Below are 24,983 nucleotides of genomic sequence, written 5' to 3'. Positions count from 1 at the left end.
CACAGAAACTGTAATGTGTTCATTGAAAAAAGAGGATATGTAAAAAAGCTGAAAATGTTTTTGTTAATGAGGAACTCGGTGGAAATTTCAGTTTTGTTTCACAAACCACCCCCTCAAATAGTAGTTTCGAGAGGAGCTGGTGCCAATGCAATTTGAAACAACCAACCTATTTAAGTTAATGTTGATTTAATCAGAGGTGGAAAAGAAAACCTTCTGTTCTCTTTGGTATTTGTTGTTTTTGTTTGTTTTGTTTTTTTACAGTTTAAATTTGGGCATTAAAACTAAATATCTACTTTCTTCTTCTTGAATTCTTAAAACTTAATTCATAATTTCTGAATGAATAACACTCTGGAAGTTATATACAATGGAGCTGCTGAAATTAGCAACTAACTTGATTACTCTTCAGTGATCAAGTCACCAATAATGTTTCAATGGCAAAACCTTTTTGAATTGTTGTACAGTGTTGCAGTGGTGTGCACTCTTATCCATTGTGAGTTTGTGAGGAGTTTCCATGTCCTGCCTGTACATCCATATGTTTTGTCGGGGTGCTACGGTGACAAATGAACTTATTTTCCTTTTTTGACAGTCTCTCCAGTAGTAGTTTTGAATGGAATTATAATATTGACGGAGGCCAGTGGGAGCTTCAGACTTTCAAGAATGTACAAGTTTATTCCAAATACTCCTCATTCACAAGCCGAGCAGATTATTTCAATCCTGTTTATAATTCAAACTTAATAGAAAATAAAATGCCTGTAATGGTGGAAAGACTGCGCTCAGTGCATGAGATGTTGGTCTTTGCAGTTTCAAAGCTCCAATTAGTAAAGCTTATAAGTGCAGTACAAGTCAACTTTTCTCCTCAACACTGTCATCGTCTACCATTCTCTCTTTTTGAAAGTGTCACACCAGACCACTCCAGCAGGACGATTTTCTGAACTTGGCAACGGGAGGGATTTGAGCAAAGGGCACCCCCCCCCCCTACAAGTCGGTTCAAGCATCATCCCTCCACGATCCTGCGGAGTAAGTTGCCAAGGCTGCCCTTCGCTATCTGAAGGGGGGTCTTCTCCTCCTTGTTCTCAATGTAAATGCTGGCACCGTGTTCCACCAGCAACTTGGCTGCTTCCACTCGCTCCTCATCGCATGCTAAGTGCCTGGACAAAAAAAAGAGAGAACAGAGGACTCAAAACTTTTGCAGACAGAAATATTCTATTCCGTGTTTTATACTGGTTTGTCCAGCTTTGCGTGGTGGATTGCACCAGGGACGATGTCTCCAGGCCATCACAGAGAGACAAGCACTCATACTGTACATACTCCTACTGGTAATATAGAAGGACCGATTATCCTCAAATCCATGTTTTTGGACTGTGAGAGGAAATCAAGGACATTCTTGCAACAACACAGAGCAGTGAAATCAATCTTTATAGTTTATAAATGTTGAATTCTACTTCATATCAATGCACTGGTACGAGGGGCTATGTGTGTATCTGAGATTTCTGAAAACCAGACTAAATTTGTTTAATAAACTGGCATTACCGGTAGCTCTAAAATTCAGTAAAAAGATATATTATACAGCTTGTCAACACTTCCACATGGTCTCGTTGGTCCAAAAACAATGTATTCAAAGTTTGTTGCCTCAAATCCAGTTTTTCCTTGACTTTCATCCATTTGAATATTAGATCATATGAGTTGCATTCAAAATCTGCTGTGTCTGTATGAGCTAAACTGTCTCCGCCCATACATGCCCATCTTAGGAAGAGGGCCTACTTCTTCACATCATTCCAAGTATGGGGAAGCATATTACTGTTGGAAAACCATTAGAAAGTGAATTTTGCATAATATGACCCTTTCAAGGATTCAGCTTCCTGAAGGCATGTATACAAGGCTGATTCTTCACCGTAAACTATCTCTGAGTGTTATTTTTGAGATTATGTCAACAGTGATGGACTAGTTTCCAGAATTGACAGCTCAGTTTAGTTTCCTTCAACCGTAACATGTGCAAGGCAAATGTGGACGGTGAGCCAAAGGCTGGGTGTGGAAAACCACATGTGGAATATACATATCCATACTTACAGTGGCGTGTTGCCCTGCGAGTCCTGGATATTGGTGGAGGCACTCTGTTTGAGGAGCAGCTGGATGAGGCGGTAGTTGCCCTTAGCAGACGCTCTGTGAAGTGGGGTCGACTCCAACTTATCGGTGACGTTGGGATCTGCTCCATTTTCAAGCAGCAGCAATGCGATCTGCAAAGACAGAAACTCCCAAATGAGGAACATGAAACTCAGTGGTGCCACTGAAACCCACATTCCGTAGTCATGGCCTCTTGGTTTCACAGAAGAAAAAAAAAAGTTATATAAACCTGGATGTGAATGTGAGAACAAGTGGGAAAAGCACAGCGTGCCATACAACTAGTGCATGATTCAATTAGTGCTATTGAAATAATACCTTTTACACAAAGACAGACACGCCCCCCAAAAACTCCAGGTTTAAATTTAATAACGGAAAGTTAATACTTTTAGGATAGGAAACATTCATAAAAGTCTCATTTAAAATTAATATATACTTGAATCAAAATTCACTCTTGTACTGTGAAGCAGTGAGAAACAATCAAATGAATAAAACGGAACGCTTTCACCAACAGCTCACTGTTATTAAACCCTCGGTGCTAACTGTGCCACTAAAAAAAAAAAAAAAGCAGAGTCCCATTGTTTTACAATATTGCACTTGAAAAGCCTTGCCACAGTGCAGACATTTGTGTCCCCGAGCAACACGGAGGGATGAACACACAGTCTCATATCGAGCAGGTTAGACGGTAATGATCTCCTTTCTGCTCTGCCAAAGAAGACAATTCATCACCTGCAATTAATTCAAAATTCAGCTGCACAAGTAACTAAAACATCCACCGATTCAGTCTGGCTCTTATGTTTTATATGTATTTTTACATATTTGATTCTTCTACAAACATTTCACATCTTTTTTTTTTTTAGATTCATCCATCTTCTATATATCTTTCTTTATCTTTGGGTCTTCTCAGGATCTGGCGCTGTTCTCAGCTGACAGTGGGTGTACAACCTAGCATGACATTAACACATCACATCGGATAGGGAGAGCACGCAAACTCTGCAGTCCAGTGTTTTTAGCTACATTTAATTTTCATTTCATGCATTTCCTGAACTTGAGAATAAATAGGGCTTTACTGTGGCATTATACATATTTATAGCTCTATATATTTTAGAAATAGTCTAGATTGATTGGTAATGACACAATTCCATCTTGCTTGTTGATTTTAGAACATTGAGTCTCCTTTAAATACATTTATACAAACCAACAAGTTATGATTGATGTGAAAAACATGAGCCATTCTATCATCAGTTGCCATGGTTTGTCTGACACTGATGGTCTCAAAGTGAAGGAATATCAATAACTGATTTTAACAACCATTAAGGGGGAGCAAGTATTAACATTTCAGAAAAGCACCATCTGTTGAACTATTAAAACAACCAGTTTCGTGGTTGTGTTTTTCAGTTTCCTTTCTGGAGCACTATTCACAAAACTGCTGAGGGCGCCATTTAGTTAAAGAACAAAGAGATGTCCTAAGCTAAGTGTAGTGGGTGTATGTCAACCCTCTTGCCAAGAACAACAACCTATTTTATGAATGAACCTGGTTTCTCGGCTTTTCCGACTGATCTGTGTCAGAATTTTTTTTTTTTTAATTTGATGAGGTAAATTCAAATCCACACTTTCATTTATTACCATTTATTGCACATATTGCATGTATGACCTTTTTTCTTTTTTACCTCATATCTATCTTTAGAGGCGGCATAGTGCAGTGGTGTGCATCCATTCTGGTTAACAGAATTGAGCTGGGCTCCTTTAGATATCAGGGATCTCACGATTTCTTCTCTGCCGGCAGAAGCTGCGATGTGTAGAGGGGTCCACGAAGCCTGAGGAATCACACACGACAGAACAACATCAGCAACCATGTGAACACATCCACACGGGACGGTTCTCAACTGTCCTTTTCGCTGCTTGCAGAGAAGTCCCATCTTATTTTCATATCATACATTTTGGTTTCTAAAAGTTACACATAGTTTAAGTTCTTAAAAGTACCGTCTTTGTTACAGAAAACTGTAAGTATGTATACAATTGACGTTATACTACTGAGAAAATGAAACTTTCAGAACCATGTTATTTAGGGGCATTTAAGGATCAGGAGTTTTACTATTTTGTCTATGAGAGGTTGCTCAATGGGTATCACTACTTGCCTCTTGCTCTAACTCTTCAACCTCCCTGTTTCCAGCCAGTCCACCCTGCCTCCTGTACTCTCGTCGACACCATAAAATCACACCGATCACTGCTGTGGATGCTCACTTATAGCTCAAGTATGTCTCTTTCTATGATGAATTTATAACTAGGTAAGTGTAAATGGTTACATAGTTTAAAGCAGAATAAATCATTTTAACATTGTTGTTAGGAAGACATTAAAAAAAAAAAATGAAGAATTTACCAGATGATTAAAGCATTACCTGCTATAACTGACCTGTTCATGGAAGACAGAACAGAAAATTGCAACTGCAATGTTTCTATCCCCACTTTTAAGAAAATATCATGTTGTACTATATCGAACAGTCATGTTTACATGATGTATGAATTAAGAGACTCACATCATCCTGCAGATTCACCTCCACATCCAGGTCAAGCAGAAACTGCACAATGTCGGTGTGTCCGGCTGAACAGGCCCAGTGCAGAGCGGTTCTCTGGTCCTGAAGAAACAGACCCCCCCCCCCCCCAACATCTCCATCAGATACTCACATCATCTTCACCAGACCCTCACTACATCTTCATCAGACCGTCACCACATCTTCAAACCCCACATCATCATCAGACCCCCACCACATCTTCAGACCCTCTCATCTCCATCAGAGTCCCGCTAACGTCTTCAGTGGGTGTTACAGACTGAATTGCGTCCCCTCATGTTCTGTGGTCCGGGTCAAGTTTTCTTACCTGGTCCGTTTTACACGCGAGCGTTTTATCTGAGAGAATGCACTGCTTTAACTTCTCAAACTGTCCGGTGTAGGCTAAATTGCAGACTTCTACGTTTGATACGGAGCCCTCCATATTTGATCAACAAAACAAAACTTAGAGCTCGTTTGGTTTGAAAGATAAGCGGAATGACTCAGGAAATTCTGAATTCTGTTTCCGCTTCACGCGCTTGTTTACGCTTCAAATTAAAATACCATCAGTTTTCTGACCTGACATTGTCGTTGAACTTACGCATAAATATATAAGTCTGGTTATTATAGATAATATATTGTTGCATAATATATTGTAAAAAGCACATAATAAAAAGACAATAATTTTAATACGGTGGAGGAAAAAGTAAAAATGTTTAATTTGGTAGGAAAACATAATGCTCCCGGAAGTAATACATGGAGCGGAATGGTTGTTAACGTTGCTAACCGAACGACTGAAAAGAAACTGGCTTAAATTTAATCTTGGAAGAAGTTCATAGTAATTTCTTTATAGTGGTCTATTATATCAACTGTTCCATTTTCTACTGATATATACGTAGTAATGGCAGCTACGCTGGTAAGCCTACTTTTCTATGGTCAACCTACTGACGCTGTTTTACGCTCCTTTTTAGTTTTACTCCCAAACAGTGTCACATGTGAACACTTAACAGTGACCGATATTCAATTCGTTGTTGTCTCAACAGGATTTCAGGACCCACGCAGACCAATCTTGCAGATATTCAGAAGAATTCGTCAACATTTACTACGATTGCATGGATAAGAAGAGGAGGGTGAGTGGATTGAGATTGGCAGCCCACACTTCACACATTTGTGTTCATAATATTGTGTCTATCCAGTACACGTGGCTGGATCGGTGCCGGTGTTGGAAAACTCAACACATGGAGCTCTTGTTTGCTCAAATACAACGTCGTTACATAGTTTGCTCACCAGAGAGCAGTGAATGCTCACTTTCAGCTGCGGGTGTTAATGATATATGTTTCAATTTAGAAATGTATAATAACCAAATCTAAACCCTTTAATGTTTTCCACCCTAAAGCCACTATTGAATCGTCCAAAAACTCTACTCTGATTACTTTTTACTCTAAAATAATGGATTGTTGAGATGACTAAAAGACAATATTGTTTATGCTTTTAGAGGCCAATGAAGGGTCATGGAGACTAGATCTGGAACAAAGCTGAGTTTGGGTGAAGAAGGAACTGTACAATGTGGACTGGCCACCAGTCCATCACCGGACCCAGACAGATAGATAGCTACACACGTTTACACTCTCACCTCCAGGAAATTTAGATTCACAATTTATCTTCAAATGCTGGAGTATCTGAAAGAGGCACAGACACACGGGGAGCTCGTGCAGACTCCAAATAAGAAGCCCTTAAGTGGGAATATTTTGCTGTGACTTGAAATAGCATCACATGGCCCTTTCTTCCTGTTAAATATTACAAACATGGCTTTCCCTACGGTGAATCGTTTTCTGAACCCAACAGCTTGTTGTACTTGAGTTGTTGAATGATGTTACCCACTGATTCATCGTATTGACTGCACAGGCAGGTTTTTGGACTGCGTGAAGAAACCGGAGCACACAGAGGAAACATACGGGGAGAAAAGCCCCGGCCAGCACTTGTCTTGTACCCAATACTTTCTCACTGTGAGCTGAGAGCTCTATTGTGAAAATAATTTTGTAAGCGCTAGTAGACTTCATGCTAATCTTGTTCAGTTACAGCAGTTCTGATAACAGGACATTCTGTTTTGTAAAGTCATGTAGTGCTTAGCACTCCTGCCTCACAGTGAAAATAACCCTGGTTTGATTCTCGACTTGAATGAATGAAATATCCCTTTATTCATTCATTTATCTCACAAATGGAGAAATTTACAATGGGAAAAAAAGAGGGTGGGGGTTGAAGCCAGTCACTGGTAGGGGGCATGCACACAGCCACATGACGGCGCGTCGCTACGTCTCCATGCCGCCACTTCGTGTGAAGGAGACTTATGGGCCTTTTCTGTGCACATGGTCTTTTGTTTGCTGGGTCCCACTCGCAGCACATGTGTTTGATTGCGTGTTTGAGGTGTGAGTGTGTGTGACCGTCTTGTCTCACTGTGTGTTTGCCCTGGGATGCACCTAATTGGGATGCAGTGGTCCACAATGTGTTATTTTGTCTATGTGAGCTTGCAATCAAATGGGCCACTTGGATGGAAAAATGTGGCGTACTAATTTATTAACTATTGGTTTTTCCACACAACTCAGATTGCACAAGGATCATCTCTGTAATGCACAGTGCTTTGGGGGGGGGGCTGTGATGACAGCAGGGCAGATCACACTATTCTGATTACACAAATAAGACAGTTTCATTTACTGGGATTATATGCAGACTGTAGCGTGTCATTCTCACTAGTCATTGAGCTTTCTCAAAATTAGATCACAGGAAATCATCAATTGCCACATAATGACATAAGCAGGTGGTCAGGACACTTTCAATCACTTTCAATGATACATTTTCCAATGATGTGCTAATATTCATTCAGAGCATACGTGAAAAACTGTGCGTTATGAGTTTCAGGACATCTTCTTTCTGGCATCCCGTTCGCTGCTCCTCTTGAAAAATGATCTTGGAATGACAAAATACATTGTCTTTGTCAGTTTGTAAGCATACGTCTTCAGTTTTGGCTACAATTCGCATCAATCACCACTTTGATTTTTAGCCTTTTCAGTGTTAGTTTTATTAAACTTGCGTGTTTTGTATTAATAACATTCTCTGAAAACCAAAGCACTTCCGCCATTCATCGATTCTAACTAGACAAAGAATGAAGCTGTTTGTTTACCGTGCTGCAGGATGGGGGCGACTCTGAATCTAGACCTAACAGAATCTTGACCTGTGTGTTGCAGAACTTGACCCGGCTCTACCTCGACAAGGCCACACTGGTGTGGAACGGGAACGCCGTGTCCGGACAGGATGCTTTGGGCGAGTTTTTTGAGTCGCTGCCCTCGAGCGAGTTCAAAGTGCACATACTGGACTGTCAGCCTGTTCATGGTGAGCTGACCAAAGTTCATTATTTTATTAGTTTATCGTCATCAATAGCAAGTGAGTATTTTGACCAATGGTTTAAATTGGAGAATATATGCATATAAATTGTGATTAGGTCGAAACACTCCCTTGAGCTTGTCAGGTGTATTTAGATAATAGATAATGCAAGTACAAAGTGTTCAGTGCTCAGAGACTGGGCCAAGAAATATCTCAATCTCTCTAAATATTTTCTGGTTTCATGAGCTCGACCTTTTTGGGATGATGATTAACTTTCAAACCTACTGCTAGGTTTTTCAAGGACACTTTCTGAAGTAGCGGGACAGGAAACGCGTCTTACAAAAGGAGCTTTATTTGTCTGGAGAAAATTGGTCCATCACATGCATTAGAGTGCTCCACTCAGTGGTTTGCCAGTAAACGCCTCAAAGATGACAGAATATCTCATATCTCCTGTCCCCACCAGACTTGAGGCCTATTGAGCTTATGGTTGACCGTTAATAAAGGAGATGGATGCTGGAGGAGAACAGTACACCTCTCTGATGAGTGTCTATGAAGCTGTGGTTGCTGCTGCACAAAACGTTGCTTGTCAACACATCTAGACGCGTCACGAATGAAAGGCTTATGATTGACCAGAAGGGTCGCCTGACATTCAAGCTTCATTCACATTTTGGATTGACTGAAAGCACGCTAGCTGTTCAGTGATAAAAACTACTCCTTAAAAATACCACAACATGCCACACGTGTGCTGTATGTACACGCATACAGTGCAGGAAAAGTATTCAATTCATATTTTTCCTTAAGTTGACACAAAGTACCCCATAATGTCAATATGAAAACCTTTTTTTTTTTTCTCCAATGTGTAAATGTTTTATATAAGACTTGTTTTATGTTTGAAGGTATTATATTCAGAGCCTTTGCTCAATACCTTGTTGATGTACTTGCGCAATTACAGCCTCAAATCCTTTGGCGTATGAGGCTACAAGCTTGGCACACCTGTCTTTGGACATTTTGGTCCATTCCTCTTGGCAGCGACTCTCGAGCGCCATCAGGTTGGATGGGAAACGTCGATGCACAGCCAAGTTCAGACCTCTCAGAGATTGTCAATCAGATTCTAATCTGGGCTCTGGCTGGGCGGTCGGAGGACATTGGACAGAATTGTCCTCAAGCCTCCTTTTGATATCTTGGCTGTGTGTTTCGGGTCATTGCCCTCCTGAAAGATGAACCACCGTCCCAGTCTGAGGTAAAGAGTGATCTGGAGATGGTTTTCATCTCGTGTGTCTCTGTACTCCATCCTGGTTAGTCTCCCACTTCCGGTGACTGGAAAACATCCTCACAGCATGATGCTGCCACCACCATGCTTCATTGTCGGGATGGTGTTGACCTGGTGACGTGAGATGCCTGGTTTCCTCTAAACATGACGCCAAAGAGTTCAATCTTTGTCTCGTCAGACCAAAGAATTTAGTTTCTTCTGGTCTGAGAGTCCTTCAGGTGCGTTTTGTCAAACTCCAGACAGGCTGCTATGTGCATTTAACTAAAGATTGACTCCCTTCACTGTAATAAACAGGCACACAGGAGCTCTAAAAGAGTGACCACCGGGTTCTTGGTCACCTGCATATGCAAAGTTTGGCTGTGACGTCAGCCAGCTGCCGAAAAAAAATGCTCTTGCAGCAGGAGAGTTCATACACCGAGAAGAAGCTGTCAGACTTGCAGGCCACGCCCCCTCACAGCAAGCACACTTCTGTGCAGCAGCATTTTAACTTCACAACCTCACAGCTTATTTCTCACTTCAAATGTTTTCAGAAAAATGTTTCAGTATTAAGAGAGGAAGTTTGTGTCCGGGCTGCAACGTTGAGCTTTGAGTGAGGCATTCAGGGGCATCACGTAACTCCGACATATTAAAGAGCAGCGGCCTCATATGGTAGAGAGGTTAGATGCTAATACCATTAGCCAAGTGAAATGTGTATGCGCAGCACACGGCAGTGCGACAGACATACTTTTGCCCTGATGGTTAGCACAGCCGAACCATATTTCTTCGGTCAAAGGGAGCCGATGTCATTTGGTTCGGCAGGGCCCCAGAGTGCCAAACTTACTTGTTGTTCTTTGGAGAATGAATTGGCCTGAAGGCCCTCCTCCCCTGATCGCTCAGTTTAGACAGCTGGAGGAGTCCTGGTGGTTCTGAACATCTTCCATTTATGGATGATAGAGGCCACTGTGCTCAATGGGACCTTGAAAGGAGCAGAATCTTTTTCTATAACCTTCACCTGATTTGTGCATCGAAACAATCGTGTATAGGCTTGATGCTCAGGCATGCTTTGTACTCTTGGAGTAAGGGTGGAACATAAAATGTGGAAAAAGTGAAGCACTGTAAATACTTTCCAGAAGTGTCGACAGATTTATTTTTTTTTTTTTCCATTCCCGACCAGGGTGCTGAATCATCAGTGAATCTTCTCTTCATTCACAGAACAAGCGACTCAAGGCCAAACGACGTTGCTGGTGGTGACCGGCGGCACCGTAACGTTCGAGGGAAACAAAGAGCGTTTCTTCAACCAGAACTTTCTGCTGACAGCGCAGGCCTCGCCTAACAATGATCAGCCTGTTTGGAAGATTGCGAGCGACTGTTTCCGATTTCAAGACTGGAATAGCTGAAGCTCCGTCACCTTTCCTGTGACTCACCCCATCACCAAGTGATCAGAATAACAAATGTCATTTTTTTAAGCGTTTGCTTTGTTTTTGTAATAAAAACCATCAGACCACACTGAATATGAAAATGTTTTTTTTATTTTTTTTTTCCCAAATGCTCAAGGCATGTGACCATGGAGTCATAAATACAAATAGGCTCATCAAACAACTGTAAAGTGGCTGTCCTTGTCCGTGTCCTCCCAAGTTTTCACGATGCTAATCCATCAATATGACAATACTTGGAAAAATACATAGAAAACACTCCTATTATTAAAATGAACAGACTGAAGTTCTGATAACGCCTTGATATCAAATCATACATGGATCGTCAACTGAGGTAAAGTACACACAGTATTACAGTATCCTAGTTTCCAACCAGAGCTAACAAGAAGGTAAGCATGCTCCAATAAATAAGGTTCCCACAAGAATTCTGACAGAAGTGGGTTTTTTTTTGCACAATTAACCAACTAGTTGACATTTTCATATATTAAAACATCTGCTTAGCTTCCTGAGTCATTTAGTTTTAGACATTTTGGTCTTCTGTTCAGAAATCATTACAGTAACAAAAGCATAAATAAACCATACTTCATGATGGAGGGGAAAAAACCAAAAACAAGTGGATAAACCGACATGGAAGCTCATCTACATCTGCGTGGGAGAGGGTTTTTCCTTAAGTATCAAGTAAACTTCTCATGGCAGTTTAGTTTGTTTTTTTTCCTAGTTGCTGCTGACTTCTGCTCATCTAAACAAGTACTGCAGACTGAAGGCACAGTAACATCTGTACTCCGATTTTTACAAAAAGAGCTTAACGAGCCTCTGCGGCTTTTACATTTTAGACAGGAAGTAACAGGCAACGCTTCCGCGGCGCGTCAACATCGGCCCGGTTTTTAATCAGCTGGAGGAGGAGTGCTAACAGGTTTCGGTGTATGGCAACGCGGTGCTGTGGCGGTCACAAACACGCGCTCTTCTTTTTAAATAAGATTTGCCACTTTAGTGCATCTCTTTGAACAATCAGAAACTTGTACAAACACATGAAAGAAGCAGCACGTACGGCTCCAACAGCTACAACTATCTACAGTTTCAGCTTTTTCCTCATTTGAGAGCCTGCGGTACACAAAATGACCTAAACCTGGGTACCAGGGCAAGTATTTACATAGAGAAAAAAAACAAAAAAAAAACAAAACAGTGGTTGTGATCAGAAAGACATCCCCGGTGTGACTGGCGAGTTATTTTCCGCCGTACATTCGCTCTATGTGGTCGAGATAGTGGTTCTTCAGCTCTTTCCTCCTCAGCTTGAATGCGTCCGTGACGAGCCCCGTCTCAGGCGTCCAGGGCTCTGGACTCAGGACCACCTTCACTGGAATCTCAAATCGTTGGAGTTTAACTGGATGGAAGAACAAAAACAAAAACAACTTTGATTAATATTTCTATTTGACAACCAATGTGGTTGAGAGAGAGGAAGTAAGAGCTCTTACTGTTAGCAGCCACCTCCTTGATCTCCTTCAGCACCTCTCGCTCCATGTCGGGGTGAGTGCAGATCTCCTCCCACGTCCCCGTGATGCCTCTCCGTTTGGCCAGGTCAGTCAACCTTTTCTGGTTGGGAACCACAAAGCTGATGACGTAGTTCTGGTCACTGTGAGGGGAACCATCAGAAACAATAGAACAGTTGGTTCGTTTGTGGTTCAAGACAAGTTCGCAGGTCCAGCATTTCATATACAGTAATGGAAATAATCAGTTCAAGCTGCAGAGGAAGCTGCATTCATGACTCGACCAGCAAAATGGTTTGAAAGGAAGTGTTTTAAAAGCAAGTGTGAGAAGATGAAGCGTTAAATCATCGATAATCAATCTATGCCGCTTCCTCCAGCTCAGGGTCACGGGGAATTTGAGCTCAACTCAGCTGACTAGCAACACACAGAGAGACGCACACACTCGCACCTATGGGTAATTCAAATCCATCAATTACCATGAAATGTTTATATATGGATAATGGGAGTGGAGAAAACCCACGCATGCAGTAAGACTCCCCAAACCCAACGCCGAGAGGAGAGGGCCAACAATGACAGGAATGTGTGGTCCAACATTACACTACATTATACCATTTTGTTTGCAGGCTTGGAATTATACAAGAGTATTAAAAAGGGAAAGCGTTTTTGGGGTTGGAAGGTGAAAGTTCGCACACAAAACACCGTAAAACATTGATATCACTTAATTAAAAAAGCATTAAAAACTTGTTTAAAATTCTATCATCCATAATGTGCAAAAGTCAGCAATGATGATTAGAAATAAGAATGAAGGGAGGTCAGATATTAGTTGATTACGACGAAATATCAATGAAGAAGGACAATATGGTCCTGAACTGGATGAAGTGTGGAAGAAGATGAAAGATGGAAGGAGTTGGTCCATGAAGGTTCACGTGTCCGACAAACTGAAAAAACAATGTGTTGGGACATGTGGAGATGGTCATTAACGTCAGGGTTTTTTTTTTCAGGGTTGTGAGTAAATTGTGTTCAATTTGCTATTCACTTTGAAAACCAATAAAAGAATTGCCTTCATTAAAATTGGATGACTTGCATCATCCAGGCATCTGCTTTATCTGCAGAGAATTTGTTTATACAAATATCCAAATATGTTAGACGAGAACAAATACCTACGTGTGACGTTTTGCCCGATGGCTCTGTAAACGACACTCTACCCATGATAAGGTTTAAAGATAAGCTTCTCAGCAACGCTATACACACAAAGCCCTGTTTATGGAATAGTGCAACAGAGTAACTCGACATGGTTTTTCGAAACTGATCGCATCAATTCTTATCATCTTCATCTATTCAGTTCCTTTTTCCAGGTGTAAAATAAGTATACTGGTATGAAAAGCCTTATTCAGACCTGAAAGAAACCTTTTCACTCCATGTCTTCAGGGTGTTTTGTGTGCTTCTCTTGCACTAGGGATGTAACAGTTTCACCCTGTTGTGGGTTTTTTTTTCCATGGCTTCTAACTCTCTAAAAAAAGGAGTCTCTCAAAGCACTCATGATCACATTCATGCCAAATACTCACCTATTGGCATAAGCACAGATGTTGTCAATAAGCTGGCAGCTTTTCAGAGCGGATTCAACTTTTCCAAGAGACACATACTCCCCGGCCTGCAGCTTAACCAAGTCTTTCTTGCGATCTAAATGGACAGAGGTTCGATAATGAATGCACACAACCACGACTGACAACCTCGTGTCTCCCGAAATCAGGTCAGCGTGAAGTAAAACTGGCGGGACAATTAAGAAAGAATTTTAAAAAGATACACACCCACTATTTGGAGACAGCCGTCTGGATAAATCTCTCCGACATCTCCGGTGCAGAACCATCTCTGACCTTCCTCATCCACAAAGAAGTCCTGGTCGTTGTTCTCGCTCCTGTAGTAACCCATGGTCACGTTGGGGCCCCCGATCAGGATCTCCCCTCTTGGGTGTGGCAGGTCTTTGCTCGTGTATCCACCTGATCAGCGTGAGAAGTGTAACAACAACAAGTAATTATCCTGCCATCAAAAAATACTTTACATTCTCCGCTGTCAGTTCAGCGTGTACCGACAAGCTTTTGAAGATTACCTTCAGCCCAGTCCCGGAGTCTGATCTCACAGCAAATCAGAGGAGCTCCGACACGACCCGTGCTGACATCCGCAACTGTAAAACGATTCCCAATATGTTAATACCTTTGCACCTTTTCAAGGTCTTCCGACTTGTTTTTTGTTTGGTTTTGCTTTGAATCTGCGCTCACCCTCTGTGATCGTGCCAGCTCCGCAGGTTTCAGTCAGGCCGTAGCCCTGACCCACCGGGCAGCAGAAGCACACGTTCATAAATCTCTGTGTGGCCGAGGACAGCGGCGCCCCTCCCGACAGCATCATCCTCACCCGTCCTCCCAGCAGCTTCTTCACTTTACCAAACAGCAAGCTGCAAAGCACCGCGTCGCATTAGAGTCACGCGACACAATCGCACCTCGGCGGAAAGACGCGAGAGACCGGCTTCCTTACGCGTTGCACAGCGGCGCGTCGTAGCCCCTCTTTATTTGCTCCAGTTTGTATTTGTAGCCCAGGGTAAACAGCGTCTTTTGAACCACGCTCATTTCCTGCACTTTGCTCATCACATTTCTGTGGATGCGGTCCATGATTTCCTTTTAAGGAGAAAACACAGGATTGGTTCAGGTGGATGTGTGAGAAGGAGTGGGCATAGCAGATGTGAGAAGTGGGCAGGAGAGAAAAAGGAAGATTCTTACGGGCACGGCTGCCATCAGAGTGGGTTTGAGCACAGAGCAGTCACCTTTACTTCCCTTCTTTATCTTGGTGGACTGAATGGAGCAGAGGAGGGGGAAAAAACAAAAAACAAAAAAACAGATGCAATTACATTGTTATTAAGCTCATAAAGACAGGGACCACACCCACACACACAAACAAACACCACCGGCGTGACACATTACCTGGTCTGACAGCGTTTGGGGGGACGAGTAGCCGATCCGGCTCCCGTATGTCACGCAGGAGATTTCAGCAGTCATTTCCAGAACATGAGCCAGGGGCAGATAAGCTATGTAAGTATCATCGGGCCTGCCGGCGAACAGGAAGAGAGAGAAGAGGTCAGAGCCAGAAGTTAGTGTCCGTTTTCTGTTCCTCCTTCCAGTGTTTACGTCAAGCTTCTTTGAGCATCGTTTCCAGTGCACACTGTGCGTACTGTACACTGAAATGTTATCAACCATTCCAGATCTCATCAGTCATCGGGTCAAGTAAACACTTTTAAGCGGAACAGATGAAGGCGTGTGGCGATTTTCTGATCTACTGAGAAAGGACACGTACAATACTACAGTGTATTACTGAGGATTGCACACCTGATCCACGGTCATGTTGGGAGCAGACTCTAGATTTAATAGACTCGCTTCTTGAAAAATATACATCAAATTTGGGAATTTCTCTCCCTTAGATCCTTAAAAACTGTAACTTCTTTCAAGCTTCTAAAGATTATCATTCGAAGTTACGGTGGAGGATCAAAGCAGTTCATAGTAACAGTTATTAAAAATTAAGTATTACACAGAGTTTTCTTAAAATTTTACTGAATAGAAGTGTTAAAAGAAATACATCATGTTTTAAATAAATAGAGCTTGGAAAGCTTTTACATTTTAAGAGTATAATCACAAACCCTACATAAAAAAAAAAATGAATATTATGATAACAGTGACGGAGAGTGGGTTTTTTAAAATAGCCCCAACACCATCACATAAAAAAAATCCTGTAGATAGAAATTAAGTCATATTTTGGCAAAAGTTTGAATTCAACTGTCAAGTAAAATGTACTCTTTAAAAAAAACAAAACCTGTACTTCTGAACAAGTAAGACTGTGCGTGCTTTTATTATCTCTGCTTGAGGTTATCCAAATCTAAAAGATAAAATATGACAAACTCAAAAGCGATTTTTTTTTTCTTCCCCCAGTTGACTTGGATAAACGGATTAGGCTTTGGTGCACAGAGCTCTAGAAACAATATTTCTGGAACCTTGGCACAGTGAGCGCACGCAATTTCCAAGCATGTAATCCCTTTTTATTACATTTCCTACATAAATAAAAACATGTTCGAGCAGGAAACCAATGTCAAGTCACACCGTGCTGGTTAGCAGAGGCTTACGATCTTGAGGTGGTAATTCAAGTTTTACATTTAACAATGGGAAGAGCCGACTGACTCACCCGGCGACAATGAGACGAAATACTGGCCTTTAGAAAAATATGCACCCGACCTGAGCGTAATTACTTTATAGCTACCAGCACACGGCGTGAAACAGGAAGAGAAGTCTGACTGGACCGGTTGGAGCCGTTTCATGTTGGATCGTCAACTTTAGTGTGGCGAGCGTGATGCTGCTCATGCTTCATCACATTTCAAAAGAAAGCGGCGATGCAACGCACTGAACAATTACACATTTTGATGAATAGAATTAATACCGTACTTCATGAAGTGAACATATATAATAAAAAGATGCTGTTGCATGTACACATATTCAAACTAATCATCCTCCAGGGGAAATCCTACACATCCACAATATCAATAATCGGTTTGCATGACCTTGCCATGGCTCCTATGCATTATCTGCCAATGCTCCATACAAAGTCACAGACGAGGACATGGTTAACATTTCACATAACTTCCTCCTCCTATTGCTTTACGGTAAGGTGGCAAGCAATATTGGCATCACTTATATAGTCCTGTGTAGTTCTGCTTCCGGGGGTTTCTGTGTTGAGTCTGTGCGTTCCTTCATGTTTTCCACAGGTATTAACAAAAACATGCATATGAGGCGAATAAGCGACTCTAAATGACACGTATATGTGAATACAAGTGTGTGTGATTGTGGCCTGCCTTCACCCACAGCCCAGTGGGATGAGCTTCAGCACCAGTCGGATAAAGCGAGTCATTTCAAACACTGAAACTAGCATGTTGATTTTTTTTTTTTAAATCATCAGCACCAGGATACAATTATTCCCAATATTGAAACGTACCCGAGCCCGGGGATGCGCTCACACTGGCCCGTCATTCCCGCAATCAGGTTACTGTGGACAATCATGACTCCTTTGGGTTTTCCGGTCGAGCCGCTGGTGTACATCACCACAGCCAGATCGGAGGACTGTGGCTTCACAACTGGAATCTTCACTGGAAGACAAAAAAAAAAAGAAGAAAAAAAAAAAGACTGTGTGAGCTTTTCCATCCCTAGTTTTTTGCCAATTAAAATAAAAAGCACAGCCACAGTGAGTCGGAGGAATACTCACTGTTTTCAGGCAGCTTGCCCAAGTCTTGCACAGCTTGCATGCTGTAGAGGGCAAGTCCTGGTGGGTAGCCTTCTGTGCTCATTTTCTTTTGGTCTACGTAGATCACATGCTTCAGTTTTGGAATCTGTGGCAGCACATTCTGGGAAGACGACAAAGGAAACTACTTATTTGTAGTTTTGTGGCCCTCCCTAGTTACATCAATTCCTTTAATATCATCAAAATTATTTTACAAGAAACACCCGACCCGCAATACAATTTTCCATTCAATTATTTTACAAGTCAGGCTCAGAAGCCGTCTTCCAAGAGAATATGAATATTCAAAGCAAAGGTAAAAATGGGGCCTATGCGGAGCAAAGTCTTCTCCAGTTTAAGGTTCATTTGCTTCACCCAAATTAAATCTTGAAGAATTGTCAGCCAAAAGGTGCAACTGTAGAGTAAGAAATGCTTGAGTTAGCTTCCTGAAACACTTCATTCATTGATCTACTTCAGGATTTATGAGGATACCCTTCTACATTCCCTCATACTAACCATTATTTGCTCCATCACAAATCATAATCTCATGATGATCTTTAAGAGCTACTTCTTTAGTCACAGCGCTTTTTTTAAAAATGAAAATAGCTCACTTTCAGTCTGGTCTCCAGCAGTTCGGTGCTGGTAACCAGATGAGTTACTCCAGTCTCGTTCAGTCCGTACGCGATGGCGTCCTCGCCCAGCGTGGCGTAGAATGTCACCACTGCAATGAATTAAAAAAAAAAAGAGAAAAGACCTAGAGTGAGGGACATTCTCACTTCGCAACAATAACACCACTGTGTCATATTCTTACGTGGGAAATTGCGCCTGAAGCAAGTCTGAGCGGTGAGCATCCACTCTGCTCGCGTTTCGCAGAAGATCGCGATTGTGCTTTTGGGCTGCTGGCCCAAAGCCGCCAGTCCGTTCCCAAAATGAGTGATGATGGTGTCCACATCATTGTAAGACAGCCATCGATACTCCCCAAGGATGAGCTGGCAGGAGAAAGAGCCAACGTCAGTGTGATATTGAGCATTTATTGACATTCCAAACGTCCCGTCAGTCAGAAAAACTCACCTTTTTAAAGACTTTGCCGCTGGGCTGAACTTCATTTTCTTCGCTCAACACGTCTCGTGTGCCCAAACACTGAGCCTCTCCGAAGCGCTGCGCAGCGTGGTCGAACAGCTTGTCCAGCGTGTCTTTGCCCGGGAGGTCTTCCCTCGCCAAGGACTCGAAATGATCCACGGAGCGGTACGGTCCCTCAGCACGGCCTGAAGTGGACCGAGCCTTCATCCGCCTGGAGCGCTCTTGTTTTTGGCCCGCCCCAGTGATGTAGTACCAAGGCAGGAAGGAGAGGATGGAGTAGAGCCACACCAGGAGGTGTACTGGAGAGAGGAGGATCGCCTTCACGGTGGACTCTGACTGGAGTCCCATACTGTCGCCAGGAAGAGTTTGTGTGAGCAAAAACAGGTTTCGCTTAAAAAAAAATGATAATTTTTTTTCCCCCCCGTTATGATTGGTCCGCTGTTCCCCGACTGTTTTGGCCTAAAGTGGGAAAAAGAGACAAGATTATTCAGATTAAAAAAAATTTGCTAAATTTGCAGTGAACTTTCCCTATATATGACTTCTATTCTAACAGCTTCTTTTACGTGGAAGTTTGTAGGTCAACATAAAAAAACCTGACAAAATTCATTCTGACTGAATCCGAAGCGAGCAACTTACTATTTTGACCAATCCCCAGATTAACTCTTTGATCACCCAACCTTTCTTGCTCCTCCTATTTGCTTTAGTGGGTCTGTGAACTCTCGGCGTTCAGTTGTATCTACAGCTTCTAAGGAGGATGGCCTTCACCAACACGAGGCCCCTCCCCTGTGTCCAAACACCTGTCGGCGTTTAAGGCAATAAAAGAGGGGTTGTTCTAAAAGGGTCACGCTGGGATGAAGCCGCGTCGGCCCCTCTGACCCAGCGGCCTGCCGTCCGGTGGCCACACCCCTGTGTGTTATGCCAAAGAGGATCGAGCCGCAGACGACCAATGACAGTACTCTTGAGGCTCACCCCACTCGGTGGTCAGCGAAAGGCCACTTCAGGGCAAGCACAGCTCGCAGATGACTCCACAGTGCAGCGTGGATGAAGGACTTCCTGAATAAACACTGTCACTTGTGAAACGGCGTCACGACGGGGCGCAACGATCCTCAAGTAACAGCAAGCAAGTATGTGAAATCAAATAAAACGGACAGCGAACACGAAAGTTACTTTACACTTCTTCTCGAGAACTCTTTCTAATCTGACACGGCGTCTGTAAATAAACACTGATCATATCAGATATCTTACAACAAAGGACATGAAATGTAAATGAAAAGACTTCTCTTATCACAACCATCAGGAAGATATTTGTACCGTATGAGCAGGTTTTAATACCAATGACAGTTTCATGTCAACCCAAATTGCTCTGACAGTTTGGTGGGATGAAACGAGGGGTTCAATCTGAAAGTCAAAATAAAAGACTACATTGAAATCCAGAGATGAGACAACTGGACTCCTGGGATTTTCATTCATATATATATATATATATATATATATATACACACACACACGCACACAAAACTTGTGCCTCTACTATTATTCACATGCTGGTAATAATGCAGAAATCATAAAGAGATTACACTGGCATACGAGCTGCAGTTGTTCAGATGGTAGCAGATTTCGGTGGTTGCATCTTTTCGAGAGGTGAACTAACCGTTTTCAGGTATTGCCTCTTTGGGAAAGGTTGTGTGAATCGGCTGGGAGAAAACAGGTGTGTGGTATGCACCAGCGGTTACTGTGGGAGTGAAGATATAGAGCAAAGCTCTCAGTCGATATCGGGTTTTTCCATCTCTCTTTTTTTCCCCCTCTTTTATTTGCACAGAAACTGTTCTGGGTGGTGGGTGGATTGATTGAGGGGTCAAATCCCACCCCAAAAAAATCTATTTCTCAGATTACATCAAAAGTGGATGACGATCCAGAGCTATGACAACTACAATCTTGTGAGTGTGTCTTTGTTTCCACTGAGGTCATTACTTTTAGGACTTCGGTACATTTTGAGATGAGCTGGATTTAGACTTTGGTATTTGCAGATTTTCTAATGATTTGTCAAGGTGCAAGCAGTGTTTGGAGCACTGCGTCTCTGACAGAGGCTTTGTGCATTTATTTGTGGAAACAGGTGGGTGGTGGAATGATATAGGGTTGCTGCTTGTTTGTATATACATAATAAAAATTAAATCCCACCAAATATTCAATTTCTAGAACAATTTGCGTCCGTTTACCTGATATTTCCGTTAAAGTCTCCTTATAAATAAATGTCAACTTTAATAAAGTGGAGGTTATATCAGTCATACGTATCAAGAACAATCCAGGAACAGGCTGTGCCTGGCCTGAAGGCGCGCGCACACGGTGTGAATCATGCCTAAATACGTCAACCATGTCTGCATATCTTAACTTGAAATCCTGGCTGCAGGTATAACGCGTATTCTCCAGGATTTTGTGTAATCGCCGGGCGTGAAGTGTAAACTTTAAATGACGGGCGTTTAGGTGGAATCCCACGTTTCATCTCTGTGTGAAACAGCGCGTGCTCATCATTTCATTGATAGCACGCGCTTGCTCAACGCAAACGTTACCACAGCTCTGATGAGGATGATAAACCTAATGTACCAAACGCGGATTTCATTCATAAGAATAGCAGAGTATGCTATGAATTATCATCCTATTAAAAAAAAAGAAAACGAAAAAAAAAAGGTGAAATTCTCAAGTTAAAGGCTTTGACTGAAATCACGTCACAATAACGCCGGTTTTGAAAGCATCGCCCCAAAAAAACAAGACCTAAATATAGAGTGACGGAAATAAAGCGAGATGTGAGGCATCTGTTGTCCCACAAAGGCTCTGGAAGCGGGATGATGATGACAAAAAGCCGCCACACGTTGCCGCTCCGGCTCCAAATCCCGTCGGCAAGTTAATTACACGGCGGAGGATGTTAGACCTCGTTAAAACCTACTCAACGTCACCCGGCGAGCCAATCAACCCGATACGAATCAACCGAGGGATCAAATCGGTAATAAGATTAGAGTCGAGGGTGATACCACGCTTAGCTGGCCGGCTGCGAAGCTTTCTTACCTCGATCGGAGGGAAACCCGGTCAGTCGCGTCTCTGGGCTCACAAATGACCGACAGTTACCTTTTCTGTGAGGGCTAGAAACCCGGAACAAGCACGTCATCTGAGTCCACATTCCTCAGCCAATCAGAAGCAGCGAATGGTTACGCCCGTTAGTTGGTAAATACCCAGGCGGAAATGAGTGATGCCGCTGGTCACAGCTGGGTTCTTTCAGTTCAAGTGTTTCTGTTCGGTCTAACGTTTTAAATCGATTAAAGCCGAATGCTCTTGTGGCGGTGATTTCTGTACACTTTAAATTCTACGAAGACTATGATTCAGATTCACTTTTATTTATAGGCATGGCACCATGTAGACACAAGGCAGTTCAAGATGCTTTTGAAAGGAAATGCGTTAAAACAAGACGAATAACAACGTAAAAAGGTAGATAAATAAATAAAACAAAAACTTGATCAATATAGAGGTGATAAAACAGCAAACATCTATTATTATTATTATTATTATTAGGGGTTTTCGGGTTTGTTTGTTTTGCAAACGGTGTTTATTGACCCCCCCCCCCCCCCCCCACACCCCACAGAGATACAATTACACACGTGAAAGAAAAGCAGATTGCTCAACAAACAGAACTTCTCAACCTTAGATAAAAAAAAATAGAATAACAGTACTTAAAAACAACAATAGCCATCATATCAATAACAACGCGAATGTATAACAGCAAGTCTAACCCTAACACGAGTTTAAAAGAATGAAAACTTGTAAAGAGGTTAAATATGAATATATGAAAGATAATTTAATAAATGAATATGTAAGTCAGCTCACAGCTGGGCAACATTAGATCTTGATTGTCTGAGTCTGCTGTTGTTGCAGCCATATTTGGTGTGCATTAGTACTTCAGTGGAAAATTAGCAGAGAATTCATCTTTTTAACTATTTCTAGAAATAGATACAAGAATTTCCAGAATGTGATGATGGTGAATGATTTGTTTTTGGTTTGCAATATTTAAACCTGTAAACTAGATTTGACCTTCTATCTCCAGAAGGTCAGGTGTCTACAACCTTAAATAAGCGATTTTGTTTATTTTCTGGTTAATTTAATTTGTTTGGAGCTGCAAACCATATGTAGCCTATAAATTGATTATACACTCTCAAACCCTAAATATATCATTCTACTATTAAAGTAGTCATCAGGTTGAATGATAGAGGTCCCTTTGAAAGATTGTTTGCAATAAAATTAAAAATGTGAACACCTCAGGGAGCAAGAGGCCACAAGTTGCATAACCTCTCAGTTATATACATCATGCTATTCAATGCACTGCAGTATTGATGAAGCGGAATATTAAACATCAAATGAACCTGCAGGGAGGTACTGAGATAGAGAGATGTAATGTACCATATGACTGTATAGAGAATGAAGGAGGGAAGAGGTTCAGTGCAATAAAGAAGGACCTGAACTTATAATTATAAGCTTCATATTTCATATTATCTGAGCCTCCCTGATGGAAACGGAACTGATTCCACAAGAGATGAGCCTCATAGATCTATTTCTGAGATAATAATGAGATAAATGTAGAATTTAAATTGTAAGGTGTATTTGTCAACTCAAAAGGACATCTCTTCTTTCAATACCGCTTTTTTCAAACTTTTTAAGTCCTCTCTCTCTCTCTCTCTCTCTCTCTCTCTCGATGTGCAAACACATGTAAGTTGAACACGTGACCATTTCCCATGCCACAATGATGCAGGCCTGTGGAGCAAACCTGCATTTTGTCAGCCAACGTGGAGAACAAGTGTGTTTTCAGGTTCACGGCCCCATACACACCATTGTGTTTAACACTGCATTTGTTTTGACTCTGCAGCTGTCGTGGGTTTAGACTGCCCAATTCCCAGCAGCAAACCATTACACACATATACAAAAGCCAATGTTTTCTGTAAACACAGGTTGCTATGTCAATGTCGCCCTCATGTGGTTACAGAGCAGCAAACAGAAAAAAGAAAACTGGACCGCTGCTTTGTTTTGATCGTTGCATGACATTACTCTTTGAATTAGACCTTAACCAACAGGTTGGGGTTTGTTTTGTTTTTTAGCTATTGTCGTGTTCACTATTTTCTTGAGCAAACACTGAATTAAGACTAATTTACATAAATGATGTCGCTGATTTATAAATTGTATATCCTGCATTTTTTATTTTAAAGCTACAATTAGGGCAATACGTTTAAAACACACAATATAACAAATTTAACACGTATGCTAATATACATATATATATATATATATATATATATATAATTCAATATTGTAATCCTAGAGGCAGCAGGTGTGTTGATGTCTCCACGTGAAACGTGCACTCTGTTCCCTGTTCATCAGGCCTGAAGGGGGCGGTGCTGCCTATTGATTTAAAGAGACATGGCGGAGATCCGCGTGTTTTGTGGACCTGAAGATCCCCATGAATTCAACCCCAACAGGATTGACCGCAGCCAAGTCAAACAAAACCGTTCATGTGGTTTATTCCCCCCACTATGTAAATATGTGACACTTTGCATAGCTATTAAGAAGTTAATGAGGGTTTAAACTGAGTGATCAACCGAGTGTTTCCTACTCAACCTTGAACAAATACAGGTGTGTTTTAAATATGTAAATGTTGTGACTCATGTGGTTTTTTATGCAGACGCATGCTTGTTTGTTTTATTTAAATTGTTTTTTTTTTATATTTAAACATTTGTAACAAAATGTAGTTTACTCAGTTTGAGTAAATCATATTGGTTGCTTTCATGGAGGAGATCAGGTCCAACAAAAAAGTATTTTACATATATTTGTTTTGTAACGAGTTTCTCAGAATAGTGAGATTAAATTCAGAGGACCAACTTGAATAAACAAACAAACTAACAAATTCTAAATTCCAAGAAAGAAGAAAAAAAACCCTTACGTAAATATAAGGATTTCCCCTTAAATAAATTCAAATCAGATGTTTGTCTTCAATGTCAGAATTCTGACTTAAAAAAAAAATCATAATTCTGTCCAGGCATGTGACATTTCAAGTGTACATACATATCCACACATAAATCTTTGTTGATATATTGAAAATGTAAATAAAGAAAATTGTATTTCACATAAATATATTCACACAAAATAGCTCCTTTCATCTCAGTAGTCATAATGTGATTGTGAAATACTGAGATTGTTTTGCCTGTAGGACTATTAGTATTAACGTTGATTTTCCATCAGATTTCTCATTTAAACTTTGATCTTTTTTCTGAAAAAAAATGAAATTATCACCACAAATCTGATTTTGTCTCCTCAATTCTGACTTCAATCTCAAGATTTGAGTGAATCTCAGAATTCT

At 41.5% G+C, this 24,983-nt stretch overlaps 3 protein-coding genes across 3 annotated transcripts; 1 reads left to right on the top strand and 2 right to left on the bottom strand.

The window, feature by feature from the left end:
* Nucleotides 1-646: 646 nt before the first annotated feature.
* On the bottom strand, nucleotides 647-5,127 carry psmd10 (proteasome 26S subunit, non-ATPase 10). The gene is made up of 5 exons (XM_080502120.1): nucleotides 4,996-5,127; nucleotides 4,656-4,754; nucleotides 3,789-3,935; nucleotides 2,068-2,234; nucleotides 647-1,148 (listed from the first exon to the last, which is right to left on the bottom strand). The coding sequence occupies exons 1-5, from the start codon at nucleotides 5,107-5,109 to the stop codon at nucleotides 995-997; spliced, it is 681 nt and encodes a 226-aa protein (XP_080358246.1). The 5' UTR covers nucleotides 5,110-5,127; the 3' UTR covers nucleotides 647-994.
* A 314-nt stretch (nucleotides 5,128-5,441) lies between these two features.
* nxt2 (nuclear transport factor 2-like export factor 2) lies at nucleotides 5,442-10,810 on the top strand. The gene is made up of 4 exons (XM_080501833.1): nucleotides 5,442-5,580; nucleotides 5,708-5,794; nucleotides 7,907-8,051; nucleotides 10,504-10,810. Exons 1-4 carry the CDS (start codon nucleotides 5,566-5,568, stop codon nucleotides 10,686-10,688), a joined length of 432 nt encoding a protein of 143 aa, XP_080357959.1. The 5' UTR covers nucleotides 5,442-5,565; the 3' UTR covers nucleotides 10,689-10,810.
* Nucleotides 10,811-10,822: 12 nt separating this feature from the next.
* acsl4a (acyl-CoA synthetase long chain family member 4a) lies at nucleotides 10,823-21,688 on the bottom strand. Its single transcript, XM_080501832.1, has 15 exons — nucleotides 21,653-21,688; nucleotides 18,584-19,051; nucleotides 18,324-18,501; nucleotides 18,124-18,233; nucleotides 17,501-17,639; nucleotides 17,234-17,384; nucleotides 15,181-15,304; nucleotides 14,980-15,051; nucleotides 14,738-14,877; nucleotides 14,485-14,657; nucleotides 14,316-14,390; nucleotides 14,017-14,205; nucleotides 13,774-13,888; nucleotides 12,197-12,354; nucleotides 10,823-12,105 (listed from the first exon to the last, which is right to left on the bottom strand). The coding sequence occupies exons 2-15, from the start codon at nucleotides 18,938-18,940 to the stop codon at nucleotides 11,948-11,950; spliced, it is 2,139 nt and encodes a 712-aa protein (XP_080357958.1). The 5' UTR covers nucleotides 18,941-19,051; nucleotides 21,653-21,688; the 3' UTR covers nucleotides 10,823-11,947.
* Nucleotides 21,689-24,983: the final 3,295 nt, after the last annotated feature.

The sequence above is a fragment of the Blennius ocellaris genome (genome assembly GCF_963422515.1).
Source record: "Blennius ocellaris genome assembly, chromosome: 9".
In the NCBI taxonomy this organism is placed as follows: domain Eukaryota; kingdom Metazoa; phylum Chordata; class Actinopteri; order Blenniiformes; family Blenniidae; genus Blennius; species Blennius ocellaris.
The sequence above is the reverse complement of the archived record's forward strand: the minus strand, read 5'-3'. Positions and strand labels throughout refer to the sequence as shown.

Coding starts and splice junctions, on each gene's coding strand:
- nxt2 (XM_080501833.1), top strand. Junction 5,795..7,906: donor GCATGGATAAGAAGAGGAGG/GTGAGTGGATTG, acceptor TGTGTGTTGCAG/AACTTGACCCGGCTCTACCT. Junction 8,052..10,503: donor GGACTGTCAGCCTGTTCATG/GTGAGCTGACCA, acceptor CTTCATTCACAG/AACAAGCGACTCAAGGCCAA.
- psmd10 (XM_080502120.1), bottom strand. CDS start 5,109: ATGGAGGGCTCCGTATCAAACGTAGAAGTCTGCAATTTAGCCTACACC. Junction 3,936..4,655: donor AGGTGAATCTGCAGGATGAT/GTGAGTCTCTTA, acceptor GTGATTCCTCAG/GCTTCGTGGACCCCTCTACA. Junction 1,149..2,067: donor TCGCAGGGCAACACGCCACT/GTAAGTATGGAT, acceptor TTTTTTGTCCAG/GCACTTAGCATGCGATGAGG.
- acsl4a (XM_080501832.1), bottom strand. CDS start 18,940: ATGGGACTCCAGTCAGAGTCCACCGTGAAGGCGATCCTCCTCTCTCCA. Junction 14,206..14,315: donor ACTCCGGGACTGGGCTGAAG/GTAATCTTCAAA, acceptor CACGCTGATCAG/GTGGATACACGAGCAAAGAC. Junction 13,889..14,016: donor CGGCTGTCTCCAAATAGTGG/GTGTGTATCTTT, acceptor CTGTCCATTTAG/ATCGCAAGAAAGACTTGGTT.